At 45.6% G+C, this 15,944-nt stretch overlaps 1 protein-coding gene across 1 annotated transcript; it reads left to right on the plus strand.

The window, feature by feature from the left end:
* Nucleotides 1-464: 464 nt before the first annotated feature.
* LOC123990214 lies at nucleotides 465-13,991 on the plus strand. The gene has a single exon (XM_046290790.1). The coding sequence runs from the start codon at nucleotides 465-467 to the stop codon at nucleotides 12,876-12,878; it is 12,414 nt and encodes a 4,137-aa protein (XP_046146746.1). The 3' UTR covers nucleotides 12,879-13,991.
* The last annotated feature ends 1,953 nt before the right edge of the window (nucleotides 13,992-15,944 follow it).

Consider the following 15,944-nt stretch of genomic DNA (forward strand, 5'->3'; position numbering starts at 1 on the left):
AAATAGTTATGCAACTGTTCACATGAATGAATGAATCCATTAATTAATCAATTAATTAATGAATGCTGGTCAATGATTGATTATTATTATTTTATTTATTCTGGAGGTAGCATTTTAGTATCCAACAACATACATTTCTAGAAATGCATTTAGAAGGGCAATTGTCATGCTTTTTTAATGGAATGCAACTTGAACGAAAGCAAAAATGTGTATGTTTCAGAAATCTGACCCCCCCCCCCCCTCTTTCTCCTCTCTGTCTCTGCAGGACTCCCAGACGGTAGATTGACAGATTGGTGGTCCACGATGAGAGCGGAGAGATAATCGCGCAGAGAGCCCGCCTCCCATCCCTGCCGTTTGTGCCAATGGAAGCGGCGTATTGATCCATACTCCCAGACTCATCATGCCTCTGCCTCACAGATAGCATTTCTGAGGACCAGGCCTGCCCAGCAAGCCTCGCCTGCACCATGGCAGGAGAGACTCAGCACACGTACGCTGTCAAAAAGCTGGATGCTGAGTTCAAACTGCAGGATGAGGGTACTGCACTGGAGCAGTACGGTAGCAGTGAGAAAGCCACAAAAGAGTCTTCAGAGCACTTCTCAAGTTCGGACGTGGAGGAGAGGACAATCAGCAGAGGGGCCAAGTTTGTAGACAAGGACAGAGACTATACTCAGCAGCGCGAGGCTGTGATCCGACCTCAGCAGGCGGGGAAAATAGACTTCAAGTCACTGCAGAACAAGCCTAAGTTCGCCAGCAACAGGACGTGGCCCAGTGGCAAAGGCAGCCCCCAATCCCCCAGCGGAAAGAACCGGAGCCGAGACAAGGGTAAGAGGTCAGGGAAGTCGGAGCGCGGTAACCCACAGCAGCTATACAGACTCAGCATCACCAACCCACGCTCTAACCCTACAATCGGCATCGCCTACCCACAGCAGAAGGTCTCGCCACCCAAGAAGCTGGAGGCCAGTCGAGGCCCTGTGTCGGGCAGCTACAGGTTCCACGTGCCCAGTATACCAGAGCGAGAGGCCGAGCTGCAGCAGGAGGAGCTCAACTACAGCCGCTGCTTTCAGGAGACCTCCTCCAATCTCACCTCCCCAAGCTATACCTCACAGGCACTGGGAACCACAGGTGGGTCATCCACCCACCAGCAGCCACCCCAGCAGCAGCAGCAACCAGGCCCAATGGAGAGCAATAATAACACACAGCCAAGCGGCCAGCTGCTCTTCCCAGACTTTCAGTTGAGTGGCTCCAATGACTGGCAGTCTCCAGAGAGGACTTTTAATGGTTCTAACTATGGGATTTCCTCACAAAAATCCACAGGTCTCTCGGAGGTGAACAAGGCAAATGGCAGCTTTCTGCCATTTCAGTACGGATACCTCTTATTGGAAGACTCAAACCCAGACCCTTTTCCCTGTGATCAGAACCCCCAATCCCAGGACTATATAGACTCCTCTTTGACTCCTGCCCAGGTGACTCTTAACTCTTTTACCTTTCAGACATCTGGGGAGGGTCAGGAGGGGGTTCAGAATAACACTCAATTCAACAGTGACCAGCGACAGGACAGGTCTTCCTACCCCCATCCTCCACAGCCACCACAGTACCTGCAAGCACCACAAGGGGCCGCGTCCTCTATGCACTGCACCAGGGGCCTGAGTGAGGACTCAGCTAGTAGTGAGAGCTCTGGCTCTATCTCCCAGCAGTCAGATCAGGGTAAGAGTTCCCTGCCAGATAGCACGGACACTTTCGTCCAAGCAGACAATCGGGATGTAGCCCTCACTTCAGGGAGCAAGAGGAGTTGCCACCCCAAAGACAGCCAGAGAACACACATTCAAGCCAGTGTACACCATGCCAGAAATATTGCACAAGGTCCAAACTCCCAAATGCACTTTTCAAACAAAGCCTACAACAGCAGCCCTCCACTCAATAGCATCCACATGAGCTCTGTGCCTTTTGACAAAAGCGTCAACACCAAGCCCCATAGTAGGTTACCACACTCATGGGAGGGACCGAATAAGACCTTTTCACCAGCAGACCAAAACACTATGGCTTATCCTAATATGAATGACAAGTTTCAGAACCAGCCAGCCGTCGATCAAAGGCCAAACACATCCAAAAGCAGTAGGATGCCATGGCAGCAGATACGCCTAACTTCTGTCATGCCAAACCAAAACAGGATAGAGTTGTCTAGGCAACAAAGCAACCAAAAGCTCACTTTTTTGGTAGCACCCTCTGACTGGCAGGATGACACTAAATCACATAAGAATGGCTCACTGAAAAGCCCCAGCTCCTTCCAAAACAATAGACCTAGTGAAGGTCTATCAAACCCAAGGCAAGAGAGTGTCAAACAGGGCTGCAGTACAATACCACATTTTAAAGTTGAGACAAGTCACGCAAAGGTCTGCGAGTCCAAGAATAAGCCCATATATTTTGGAATGAATCAATCAGTACCTGGGGCATCATCAAGTACATATGGATATCCACCATTGCAGGTCCCACCAATGGGACTTATGATGGTGTCACCATATGACTCTCCCTCGCCCTCCCCAATCCATAACCCAGCCTCTAGCAGCACATGTTCCTCACTCTCCCCAGCCTCAACAAGCCCTGTCAACCTCTCTGAGGACAGTCAGATATCAAAGACTGTGCATCCCCCTCCATTTTATCACCAGCACCAACTGAAGGCACAAGGACCCACAGATCACCTCAGCACTAACTCTCACCATTTCCACTCAGACGCCTCCCGTAATCTGCCTTACGCCCCAGAGAGAGAAAAAGATGACATGATGAACTACCTGCAGAATAACGAACACCAAAAGCCTAGTATGGAAGGCAACAAGGGCTATATGGAGGGCTTTGGAGTGGAGCACCACCCCCCTCCACCACCATACTCTGCACATCAACTGTTAGCCACGTCTTTAGCCACGGCAAACCTTGACCAACTGGATGTGCTTCTCACGTGCAAGCAGTGTGATCAGAACTTCACTAACCTGGCCTCCTTCCTTGGCCATAAGCAATACTGTGGACAGCATGCGTTTTCACAGAAAGTGGATGACACCAGAACAACTCCAGGAAGTTCAACACAGTTTCACAATGACATGACAAAAGATCCATCCTCTGGGACCAGTTTATGTCAACGTGTCTCCATGTCAAGGTGTCCAACTGACCTTCACCTGTCTCTGCTGGGGCTCAATAAGAATGGAGAGCTGATGTCTGACAGCGAAACAAAAGGAGATTCTAAGGATGACCCCATGAAACTTAACCTGTTCACTGGGGCAGGTAACATTCCTGTCGCTCTTCCTGACTTGGAGATGGAGGATGCAAAATTAGATAGCCTCATCACTGAGGCTCTAAATGGACTGGGCTATCAGTCAGACAATGCAGAGATTGACAGCAGCTTCATTGATGCATTCACAGATGATGATCCTGCCACTGTCAAAGTATCGTCAAACAGGCAGACTCTGAAAACCAAAGACTCAATGGTCTTTGAGGGCAAAATCAAACGATCTACTGAAAATGATAGGTCTCTGACACAAGGAAAATATCTTTATGACTCAGACAAAGCTAGCCTTCAGACAGAAAACAACCACACAGTAAGCAAACTTGAGAAGACCACTCTGAATTTTGAGCAGGTTGAGAAAATCAACATCAAAAAAGAACTCTCTCATATAAATTCAAGGATCGCCTCAGGGGAGAAACCGAGGGAGCAAGAAAATAAAGTGAAAGATATAAGAAAGCTGTGCAAGAGTGAAAAGGAAAACACTAACACTCCAAGGTTCCTCTTATCCAGCACATTTTCAGAACGTTGTGGAGTTCGAAGCCTCCGGGATAGCTCTTTGTTGAGTGGCTCAACCTCTTCCCAAGTCTCCTCGGCAAACAGGAGTTCCCCAACCCCAAAGATTACAGCAAGGGAGAATAAAAGGAAAAGGACCGGTGCCGGTACCTGGAGCAAAGAACTCATCCACAAAATAGTTCAACAGAAAAACAAGTTACACAAGCTCCATGTAAAAGGCACCAAAAACCTCCAGTTCTCACTGGTGATGGAGAGATTGACGCCCACAGTGCCAAACCCTACATTTGGGGAGTATGACTATGTCTCAGACTCAGATGACGAGTCTGAGCCTGTGAAGATAGCAAGCCAAGGTCGCCTGAGCCAAAGCAGCCGCTGCAAGTACACCTACACAAAGGAGTGCAAATGGAGGGCTAGGAGTGACAGGGACAGTGCAGCATGGAGGCACGAGTCAAAAGAGTGCTTTGAGGTGAAGAAAGCTGAAGATGTCTCCTTGTCTCTAGAGAAACCTGGCTCTCACCAGAGACTTCGGAGGAGAGACAGCAGGTCATCCACTAGCAGTGAAGTCAGCACGTCTGTGAGTATCTCCAGCGATGGCATCAACAGCCCCAAAAGCACTGACCGCACAGACTCAGACTGTGAGAAAAGGGTGGAGATCAGGAGGAAAGACTCTTCCGAGCAGAGAACCTACGAGCGATCTCCACAGAAGTTATGCCAAGAGTCTAGCACACAACTAGCACTGACATTCACCAAATCTACTCAGAGGTATAGCGCTGATAAGACTTTCCTCTCTACTAATAAAGACACGTCAATGGCCTTAAGTATCACTAACTCGAACATTGAAGATGTTGATCCAGTATCAGGGCTACTAAAAGTGGGGAGTGCAGTGAAAACCCTTGAGAAATGCAGAAGCACAGACGTGTCCTCAAGGGAGAAGGACGACTCATTTAGCAGTGAAACTGAAACGAAAGCAAGTTCAGACAAAGACACGCCACTGAGGACAGCCGTCAAGATCTCCAAAGGGGAATCAATACATTTTCAGTCTATTAGTTCTGATCTCAAATCACATCAGCTTCAATCAGCACATCCTGCCACGAACAACATGGAAGCACGTTCGTATAATAAATTCAAAAAAGATGAAACCATCTCAAAGGAAAAATCTGTACACCAAAGACGGGAGAGCGTGGGATGTCAATCTATACAGCCGCATTCAAAGCTATCAGACATTTCTATGTTTGACAAACACAATGAGAGTGTCTATCCAATGAAAGATCCAATGGCTTTCACTAATGACTTAGTCCCCAAGTCCACACCTCTTTGCAGTGCACTCATGGACGAAGTGTGCCTGTCTCCAATTGAACTTCAGGAGCCTCTGACACAGAAAGATACATCAGATCTGATCCCATTCCCCCTAGAGCAGGACCAGAGTCTTATGAAGTCTCCTCTCTCATTTGACACATCGTCAATGTTCGGGGACCTCTCAGTGGCAGGATTTGAAAATGGCCTCTACACTGACATTCCATTGCACAAAGAAGGTTTCAACTCCTTAAATACCACCAATGACAAAAAGGAGGTGTTTAGCGCATCATCCTTTCTTTCTCCTTTCTTGGATCAGAGGGACTGGGGCCTTATGGTCGATGTCAGCCCCATGTTACCGGATGAGATATCCCAATACAAAGAAGGCTCTGATAAATTAAATGAAAAGAAATCAGATTACAATCATGTTCCTTTGTCTCTGCCAGAGAAAATAATAGACTACAGTACAAATCTCAACAGCTGTGCGTCAGAAGATGAGCTAGAGATAAAGAGGATTGTGACCGAGTTGGAAAATCAGCTCCAGAACGCCAAGCTGAGTCCACCACTGCTTACTGAGGAGTCCCCAAAGCAGCTGAAGATGAGCAAATTCTCCCCTCTGCGTCTGGACGACGAATCTGAGAATGAAGACACTGGTCTAGATATGGGCTGCCCTGTGCAAAGCATGGCGCTGGCAGTGTCAATAATGCCATCTGACCCACATTCAGAGTCCTTTGCTGAGCATAGTCTACCATGGTCCAGTCCATTTGAGTTTGAGTTGATGGAGGGACAGCATACTCCAACCCATGACGAACCCATTGTCCTTGAACAATTTAGCAAGAAGGATGATCGTGAACACAGTATGACAACTACAACCTCAAATACAGAGAAAGTGAAAGAGCAACTGAAACAGGAGGACCACCGAGATGAAGACATGGATGTTGACAAGAGAAATGACATAGAGACATCTGAGGAGATTCTAGAGAGTAAGACCTATGCCGAAAACCTGATGAAAAGCCTGGAAGTGATATCAGATTCCATTTTCAAAAATGATCCCATAACACCTGAAGAGGAGGAGCCAAACCTCACCTCATGTAAGAGCCCAGCACACTTACACAGTGAAAGCCAAACTCCATCTGCTGATGCAGCTGAAGGCGGAGATCATAATGAAATGGTGATTCCTGATGACGCGAATATTAAATCCACACACTTCAGGTCACAGCCTCCTCTCTCTAAAAAAACAGAGCTCCCATCTGATGTAATAAAAGAGATTGTTTCACTCCAGCCAACTGAGTCTCTACCTAGCAACAACAGTGGGTCAGAATTCAAAGACATCCCAATCATGAGCAATGTCACTGAAGACAATAGTGTTATAGAAACGGATTATTGCTCAAACACTGAAATGGATAATCAACCAATGGCCGAGGAGACCTGTGAGAACCAGAAGCTAGAGGACTATGGGGGTGAAATCCTTGAAGCCAAAAGTGCCCTCCCTGATCATACAGAGCGTCTAGATACTACCATTGATGAGCATACAGAGCTTCTAGATACTACCATTGATGAGCATACAGAGCTTCTAAAGACTTCCATTGATGAGCATACAGAGCTTCTAGATACTACCGTTGATGAGCATACAGAGCTTCTAGATACTACCGTTGATGAGCATACAGAGCTTCTAGATACTACCGTTGATGAGCATACAGAGCTTCTAGATACTACCATTGACGAGCACCCAGGGCTTCTAAATACTTCCAATGACGAGCACACAGAGATTCTAGATACTACCATTGATGTGCACACAGAGCTTCTAGATAGCACCATTGTTGAGCATACAGAGCTTCTAGATACTTCCATTGATGAGCATCAGGAGCCAGTGGAGGACATCAGTCTCAATGCTAAGTCTGTGAGCCAGCCCTCAAATGGGTCCAACCTAGCAGACCAGGAAATGGATGTCAACTTGGATAATAAGCCTGAAGAGGTAGAAAATGCATCTGAGGAACAATCCATATACGTCCAAAGTAACTGTAAGAGTGTATGTCCCTCACCATCTGCAAATGAACAGACGGAGGACAGTTCAACATGTGTAATGAAGGAAGAGAACATTGATTCCAAAAGTACAATACAGAACAAAGTGATAAGTCATACAGTTTCTCTGAGGTGTAGCCCCCCCGTGAATGATAATACCACTCAATCAACCCATGTCTTCATTGAGACTGTCGCAGTTAAGCCTTGCAGTCCACTGTTGATGGAAACCAATACAGAACATGCTAGCCACACATCACCCTTTTCCAACATTGACTCAGATGATGAAAGCACCATGTTGGTCATTGCTGAGTGTGACAGTGACCTTGACAGTGATGCACACATGGAACATACACCTGAGGACAAAGAAACAGAAATGGAACCTGAATGTGAGGCTAACCATAGACAAAGAGAAACGATTCCAGAAGTTGAAAACATCCAGGAACAAGTTCCCTTACATCTCATGGCATCTCCCCAGCAATCACCATGCAAAGAGGATTTGCAGATGGACGAAAGGCTGGATATTATTCCAGAGGATGCTCCTCCATCCAGTCCTGTTCTACCAGCTTCTCCACACACACCTGTGGACAACTCTAACACACAAGAACAAGAACATCCACAGCCAATCACATGCAATAATATAGAGACTATCCCAGCATCAATCCAATCTCCCAAGGAGGAAAATTGTGACGACATAAATGCCAAAGAAGCACTGCATATTGATGACTCATTGACCAGAAGACCTGAGATGGAGTACTCTTTAGTAAGTCCTCCTCAACTGGACTTGGGAATCACAGACAGTAAAATATGTAGCACTGACGCCTGCATTCCTTCCCCTCTACCCTTGACCATTGCAACAGAGGAATCTGAGGCAATGGAGGCCCTTACGAAGAGAGTCTCTGTATCACTGTATGATTTCAAATTAAGCCCACTAAACTACAATTACATTCCAGATGAGCCTCCACAACTGAGTCAGTTCGATTACACTCCTATCTCCCCAGCCAATGTGGATGAGGAGGAACCAGCCATCAAGCAGAGCCCCAAGGACGACTGTGAACCTTGTGATCGCAGTGATGACACGACATTGACATCAGACAAAAGACTGTGTGACATAGAGACAGAGGTACCTATGAGTCCAGACCATACAGCCAAGCTAAGTCCACCAGATGAAACTTTGAACAAGAGCAACATCCAAAATGACATAAAATGTCCATCTATTTTACTGGGTCTTCCTTCTCAGAGCACTGCTCCGTCCACTGGCGATTTGGACATTTGCCCGGCTCCCCTTCAAACGATTGATTATTTGGACTTACATGTTGACTTGCTGAAGAGAGTGGATCCAGAGGCCCTGGATATGTATAAGGTCCCTAGTGAGCTGAACACCCTTGCTTTTATAAAGGACATCTCAGATAATCAGCACACGCCCAAACCACTGATCATCTGTGAGAATGAGCCAACCTCATTACCATCAGACCAAACAGAATCACTAACAGTTGAGGAAGGTCAGTGCTCAGTAACCCACCAGCAAGAGGAAGAAACCACCCAGAAAAAGATACATCTGTGTGAGATATGCTCAATGTGTTTCCGGACAGTGCCAGGATTGAAGAGGCACAAGGCCATGAAACATTTGATCAGGACTGAAAGAAGCCCAATTTTGGAAAATGCAAATCATCAAGGCAGTCTACACAGTTACCAAACATCACAGTCTATAGAAACAGGAAATAAAGAGGATCTAGAGCTCCTGGTTCCACACACCTGTTTGCAAACAGAAAGCAATGACGCTTCTGAGAATCACTGTCCTGTGACAAGTAATAGCTCCTTCGTAACCAAACAAGGAGAAACTAATTTCATCCTGGAGAACATCGCAAGTGAAACAAATATGGCAGTGCCAGCTGATGACATAGTCCAGCAAATGCCTCCTCAGTTTACAAAAGCGAAGAAAATCTACAAAACACGGAAGAACAGAAACAAGGAAGTGAATGTGAAGCCTGACCCATTCTCTGACGAGCTTCTCAATATATTGAAAACAGACATATTACAGGCTATTACTCCTGAATTCCAAACCCAGGTAAAGCAAGGATGCTGCAAGTCACCTGAGAAACAAGACATAATCCATTATCTTGTTAACCACAAAGTTACAGAGCAGGAGGAAGTCCCGTTTACTGTAACAAGTAACAGTGGCATTGAACAGATGCCAATGTCTCCAATGGAGCTTACAAATCTGGCTGTGGTCTTGACTCAAAGCAACAATGATACAGAAGAGGTGAAAAGCACAAATCTGCCAGAGATCATCAATGGAGTAGCGGAAGTTAGTATGGGCGTATCTGTAAGTAAGGATATTAGTAGAGAGTATGATATGTCTAGAGAGAATTGGCATGACACAAAAGAGGCATGTGAGCAACAAACTAAAGATGAGAGTAATGCCAAAGAGATACTGGGAGAGGTTGCAGTAAAGATTGAATGTGAGAAAAACAGTGGCCCGACAGATGAGGTGGATAATCTCTCCTGTTTTAAATCTTCTCTTGCAAGCCCTCCTAGACTAAGTGCTGATTTGAATGCTTTTCTTGATGATGAAAGCACATTCTCCCAGTTATTCCCCACTAGAAATGAGGAACTGAAAAGGAAAAAATTTGCAAAGGTTTATGGTAAGAAGAACAAGAAGCAGAAACTATCAACCGATTCACCGTTAGTTCAAGACCATCCTCCTCCTGACCTGTATCTCGAAAAGAAAGATGACTATACAGAAAATCAGATAGACCAAACATTTGTCAGCAATCAAAATGACCCTTGTGAATATGAAACAATATCCATTGACGATGCTATCATGTTGAACATGTGTCATAATAGCACATTAAAGAGTGATTCCAAAAAAGTATGTACCATGAAAGGAGACACAACAGACCACAAAGACAATCATGAGAATGGTGTGGACCATGGCAGTGACTTCCTATGCCAACCTGAGAGCACTATTGACAAAGCATCATTGGCATGGAGTGCCTCCAACGACTCTGTTACAGATACTGTGATCTGCTCTGACCAAACTCCCTGTAAAGCAGAAGCCCCAACCCCACCATGTCCACTTCCTATTATAGCCTCTTCTGCACCTTATCCTGGAGAGCCATGTGCTACAGACAATGTGTCTCCTTTCCACAGCATTGACATCCCAAACCTCAATACCACATTCCAGCTACCAGAAATTCAATTATTTGACTCCAACAAGGACATCCCATTAGAAAGACCCATTGCCACTGATTATGCGGAGACCAGAGACACTGCAAAGGCCAAGAAGCTCACAGAACACAGGGGAAGGAAACGACAAGAGGGCAGCGTGAAGATCAAGGACAAACAGTACAAGTGCAAGGTGTGCTTCACCTGGTTCCTTACCCTGGGGGAGCTCAACTTCCACAAGTTATCCCACAACCCCTCTCCACCTCCCACCTGCTACATGTGCGTCCAGCGCAAGTTCAGCTCCCGGGAGCAGCTGAGGGACCACCTGAGGGAGAAACATGCCAAGAACAAGGCCGGCATCTGGACCTGTGGCATGTGCCTGAAGGAGATATCAGACGTGTGGATGTACAATGAGCACTTGCGGGAGCATGCCACGCAGTTTGCCCGCAAGGGCCAGTCACACAGCGCTATCCTGGGGAGTCTGCCGGGCTCTGGCATGCAGGAGTCAGCCGTGAAGAACTTCATCACCTCCATCATGCAGCGCCGCCCCAGCAAGGCCAGCAGAGAGACCAGTAAGGTCTCCAACAAGGAGAAACTAGCCATAGTAGAAAACACAGAGCAGGTGAAATCTACAGAGGTAGCTCAGCCCAAAGCTGTCAAGCCTAAAGGGAACAGTGAAAAAGTGGGGAAACCGAGCACGCTGACACCAGTTGAGGTTCTGCACAATACAGAGCCAGTGCCAAAGAATGTGGAGATGCACCCTAACTGTAAAGACCCCTCGAGAGACTGCCACCACTGTGGCAAGCAGTTCCCCAAACCCTTCAAGCTTCAGAGGCATCTGGTTGTGCACAACTTAAATAAGATTTTTCTGTGCCACAAATGCCCAGTAACCTACCAGGAGCCACAGGAACTAAAATATCATCTGAAGAATGAGCATGAGGAGGTGGATGAGCTTGACTCAAAGCATACCACCCTCTACACCTGTGAGCTGTGTGCAGATGTCATGCATGTGATCAAGAAATCTTTCATCTGCAGCACCTGTAACTACACCTTCTCTAAGAAAGAGCAGTTTGACCGACACATGGAAAAGCACTTGTCAGGAGGGAATAAGATCTTCAAGTTTAGAGGCGTTCTCAGACCTATCAAGACATCTCCCTCCAAAGAGAACGATGAGTGTGAATTGCCAGCAAACAAAAAGAGAAAAATACTTACTGACATTCTACAAGAGAACAGCTCTGACAGTGGCATCGCCAGCATAGCCTCACTGCACTTACATAAGAGTGCTGAGATGCCAGTTCTGAAACTCTCTGTACACACAACAGAGGACTCTACACAGACCAGTGCAGGTGAATATCATACTGAAAATTATGCCAGTGTAAAGACGGAGGACATGGCTGAGGAATACTCTGACATGCTGGTAGAGCTGGAGCATTGTACGTTTCACCTGGGCTCGGAATGTCTCTCAACTGCTACACCCAAAACAGAGGACATTGATCCCAGTCCTTCACCTAAGCTGCCTGTTAGAGACATTGGTGAGGCCGATGGCAAATCATTCACAGAGCCATGTGATGTGAAGGAAGAGCATGATCCACTTGAGAGCAGTATAGGTGAAAAGGAAAAGGAGTGCTTTGCCAATGCTAAGCAGAACACTCCTGAGAGCAGCATACAGACTACCACAGCAGAAGCTGAAAAGAAGACACAGAGGACAGATTCCATGGCATCGGATGAGGAGTTGTATGTTAGTTTCCGCGAAAACCTGATCAACAGCTCAATGACACCCGATACACATGATATCCACCGTCCTCCTACAAAGCATAAATCATCTACCGTTGTGATGGACCAAATGAGGGAGGGTGAGCTGGGGCAACAGACAACCAGCCGCCACAGCCATGACAACAAGCAGAATGACAAAACCTCCACACCCAAACCCAGTGAAAACACTAAACACAGCTCCAACAATAGCCTCGGGGCCATGGAGTCAACTCCAGTCCGCCACACTAAGATCACTTCCCAGGGCCCGGCATCCAATGAGGACAAAGACTCTGTGAGAAGAGAACAGAAGAAGAGGAAAGAGATGAGGACACCTCACAGTTCACAGAGGGTCTCCTCGTCTGCCACGCGGGAGAACCTTGGTGTCGACGTCAAGGCCAGAAATAAGTTCCGTCCCGGCAAGTGCGAGAGTCCGGCGGTTCACAGGAAATCCGATGGCTCCAGCGAATACCCGGTGCTCTCTTCAGTGAAAGAAGATGTGGTCAGCAACAAAATAGTCTCCAAGCACAAAACATCAGGGAGTCTAGGCCTTCAAGCAAAGAGAAGCTCCCTCGATAACTGCACACCAAGGAAAGCTGAGATGGTGCATCATATTAATGGGGATTACAAAGCCAAAAAAGGGCCTCTTGGACGGCCTCTTCATTACCCAGTTTCTAAAGTGTCAGCGCCTCCTATGAACAATTCCTTGAATAAGTCTAGGCCAAAGACAGGGGTGAGGTCCATGGAGAGCCACTCCTATAGGACAGCAGAGTCTCAGAACAACCTCCTGAGCCAGCTGTTTGGCCAAAAGCTCACCAGTTTTAAGATTCCTTTGAGGAAGGACACTTCAGAACCAATAAACTGATTGTGGGAAAGATCTGTGGGATAGAAAACAAAGAGACTGAATAGTTGTTCACGTTATTGATGATCAAGACAATTCATGACCATGAATGAGATTGCATGGCTCTCTGTGAAATGTTTGTCTAAATACTTATGATGTCACTTTATGTCTTCTTCTCTTGTGAGGAATAATGGCAGAGATAATTTTATTAATCTAGAATGAAAATGCTAGTCGGGCAAATCATTGACTAATTCCTGCTATTCTTAGGTTGAACATTATCTTTTTCAGAGACTATATTTCATTAAAAAAATACAAAAAGAATACTTGAAAATAAAACAGATTTTTCTTCTTTTCTTTTTTTTTTTACAGCTAATGCATGTCAGTTTCACAGTTTCATAGAGAATATTGCTTTTTTTAACGCAACAATGTCATCCCAACGGACTTGGACTATGTCAGTGCACCTTTTGTATATGCTTCTCCAAAAATGACTCCTTTTGTATTTTTACCCTACTGTACTTCATTGACATTCATTATATTAGCTTTTGTATAAACATTAATTGGTGCTATGTTATTCTTTATTGTAATGTGAACGCCAATGTCCTCTAACTGAAGGGAACATGACATCTGTAGCAGTTGCATTCATCCAACAGTTTGTCCTGGTTCTCTGTAGTTTCTTTTAAAAATTGTCCAAAAAAAAACAAAAAAAAGACTGTGTAAAACCTCCTCCAACAAAGTATTCATCTGTACATCCTTAGGAAAGAAAATTAGGAAACCTTGCATCTGTACAAACTCAGGTGCATCCAAGGACTATTCACAGTCTTGAGACCTGTTTTAGGAGCTCCTCCCATGCACTGATATTACCACACAAAACACACACTCAGTCCTCCGTGTCTGTCCTCCAACTGTTTAATTATGAATATTATTTACTAAGACAAAAAAGGTGCTTTATCTTGTTTATATGTATCTTATATTGTATTATATTGTAGGTAGAAGATTTCCTGGTGCAATGCTCAATGTCAAAGTTTTATTTTAATAATGTGCAACAGAATCAGAGAGAGAGAGAGAGAGAGAGAGAGAGAGAGAGAGAGAGAGAGAGAGAGAGAGAGAGAGAGAGAGAGAGAGAGAGAGAAAATACATGGAAATGCAATGCCTCTTGTATTGTAAAGTGGTTCACTTAGTGCCTCTTTTAAAGTTGGTTATTAAAAATATGCATTGGTTTCTCCATGCTTGTTTCTTCCTTTTGTTTATGGCATCTTCTGCAAATGTTCCAACATCCATCCCTGCAGACCCCCGCTGTCACCACAGCATCATAAATTGAAAAACGTTGAAGGCCGTTTGTGCCTGGAAGCAAAAAGAGGTGCACCGACAACCATAACAGCCTCTGACTCACTCTTCTCTGAACACTTCAATGAGCTGCTAACTCATTATCTGAAGGAAGAGCACAAATGTAGCCTTACTACAGGGAACATGAAACCAGAAGCAGGAAACATTCATCAAACCATATGTACCAGGCATATGGGACATTGTAAAGCAGGCCAACTAGGACAGGAACACTTCCATTTCTTCTCTCTCCTCGTGCCGCCTTCATGAAGCTCTTTCACCGTGTGTTAAGTGGCTTCTATCCCTACATGAGCCCAATCTGACATCATATAGGAATAAAAAGCCATAGGACACAGCGGCAGATAGAGACACAGGAGGTGGGGGGGGGGGGGTCTCCGTCCTCCTCACGTCATCCACGGAATGACCCAGCAACCTGAGAGTGTCGAGGGAACGAGAAAAGAGACGGATGATAGATGGTGGGAGGGAAGGTAGACAGACAAGAAGAGAAGTGAGAGGTTATTTTCTCATTCAAGGACCTCAGAGCTCAAAGAGGACAGCTTCTGGGGAATACAATAGACATGCTTCTGAGTGTTATAAAGAGGCTGTGGTTCTCTCGCACACCATTGTTGTGTCCCAGAGGAGAATGTGATGACTTTACCGTGATAGAGTCAGGAAGGTCAGTGTGTTTAGATGGATTGCATTCCATTGTTTGCGTATGTGTCCCCGTTGTATGTGGACTGCTACATTCATCCAATGGGATTCTCAGTAGGTCCAGTGATCCACTCAGCATGCCTCCTTCACTTTGCAAGTGGTCCATTCAATACACAACAGGAAGCTCTAGCCTATCCCATCTGCTCATTTGGACACGTTGGTTCATTGGTCAATCGCAAGTCTACATTTTATGTGGTGAATTTATACTGCAATACCATCCAATTATTTTGGCCATTATGTCATCAAAAGCCTGCAAAGTCAGGATGCCAAGTAGTTCGTTCTCTATGTGTAGGTGCATCCAAAAGGTTAATAAGAAATCATCCACACCAAAACATGGATCATATCCCGTGTCAAAGTGATGCACACGACTTCAGCAGAATATGTGTGCCATATGAATCACGTAATAGGACCGTTGAAAATGCAAGGAAATGTGTTTTTCAAATGAAGCTGTCAAAATTGTGACATGGGCACACTGGCATGCCTCATACTCGGCTGTTATTTTTGGTAGTCTGTGTTGAGTTCAAGTGACATTCTAATACAAAAGCTCTGCAATGCTATGTGCAAAACCATATGAACACCTGCTCTTTCCATGACAGACGGACCAGGTGAATACAGGAATACAGGTAAAAGTGATGATCCCTTATCACTTGTTAAATCCACTTCAATCAGTGTAGATGAAGGGGAGGAGACAAGTTAAATAAATGTTTTAAGCCTTGAGACAATTGAGACATGGATTGTGTCTGTGTGCCATTCAGAGGGTGAATGGACAAGACAAAATATTTAAGTGCCTTTGAACAGGGTATGGTAGTAGGTGCCAGGCGTACTGGTATGTGTGTCAAGAACTGCAAAGCTGCTGGGTTTTTCCCGCTCAAAAGTTTCCCTTGTGTATCAAGAATGGTCCACCACCCAAAGGACATCCAGCCAACTTGACACAACTGTGGGAAGCATTGGAGTCAAAATGAGCCAGCATCCCTGTGGAACACTTTCGACACCTTGTAGAGTCCAGGCTGTTCTGAGGGAAAAAGGGGGTGCAACTCAATATTAGGAAGGTGTTCCTAA

This window comes from Oncorhynchus gorbuscha, linkage group LG02 (genome assembly GCF_021184085.1).
Source record: "Oncorhynchus gorbuscha isolate QuinsamMale2020 ecotype Even-year linkage group LG02, OgorEven_v1.0, whole genome shotgun sequence".
NCBI classification, from domain to species: Eukaryota; Metazoa; Chordata; class Actinopteri; order Salmoniformes; family Salmonidae; genus Oncorhynchus; species Oncorhynchus gorbuscha.

Excerpts from the sequence above, each read along its gene's own strand:
- LOC123990214 (XM_046290790.1), top strand. The coding sequence starts at position 465 with ATGGCAGGAGAGACTCAGCACACGTACGCTGTCAAAAAGCTGGATGCT.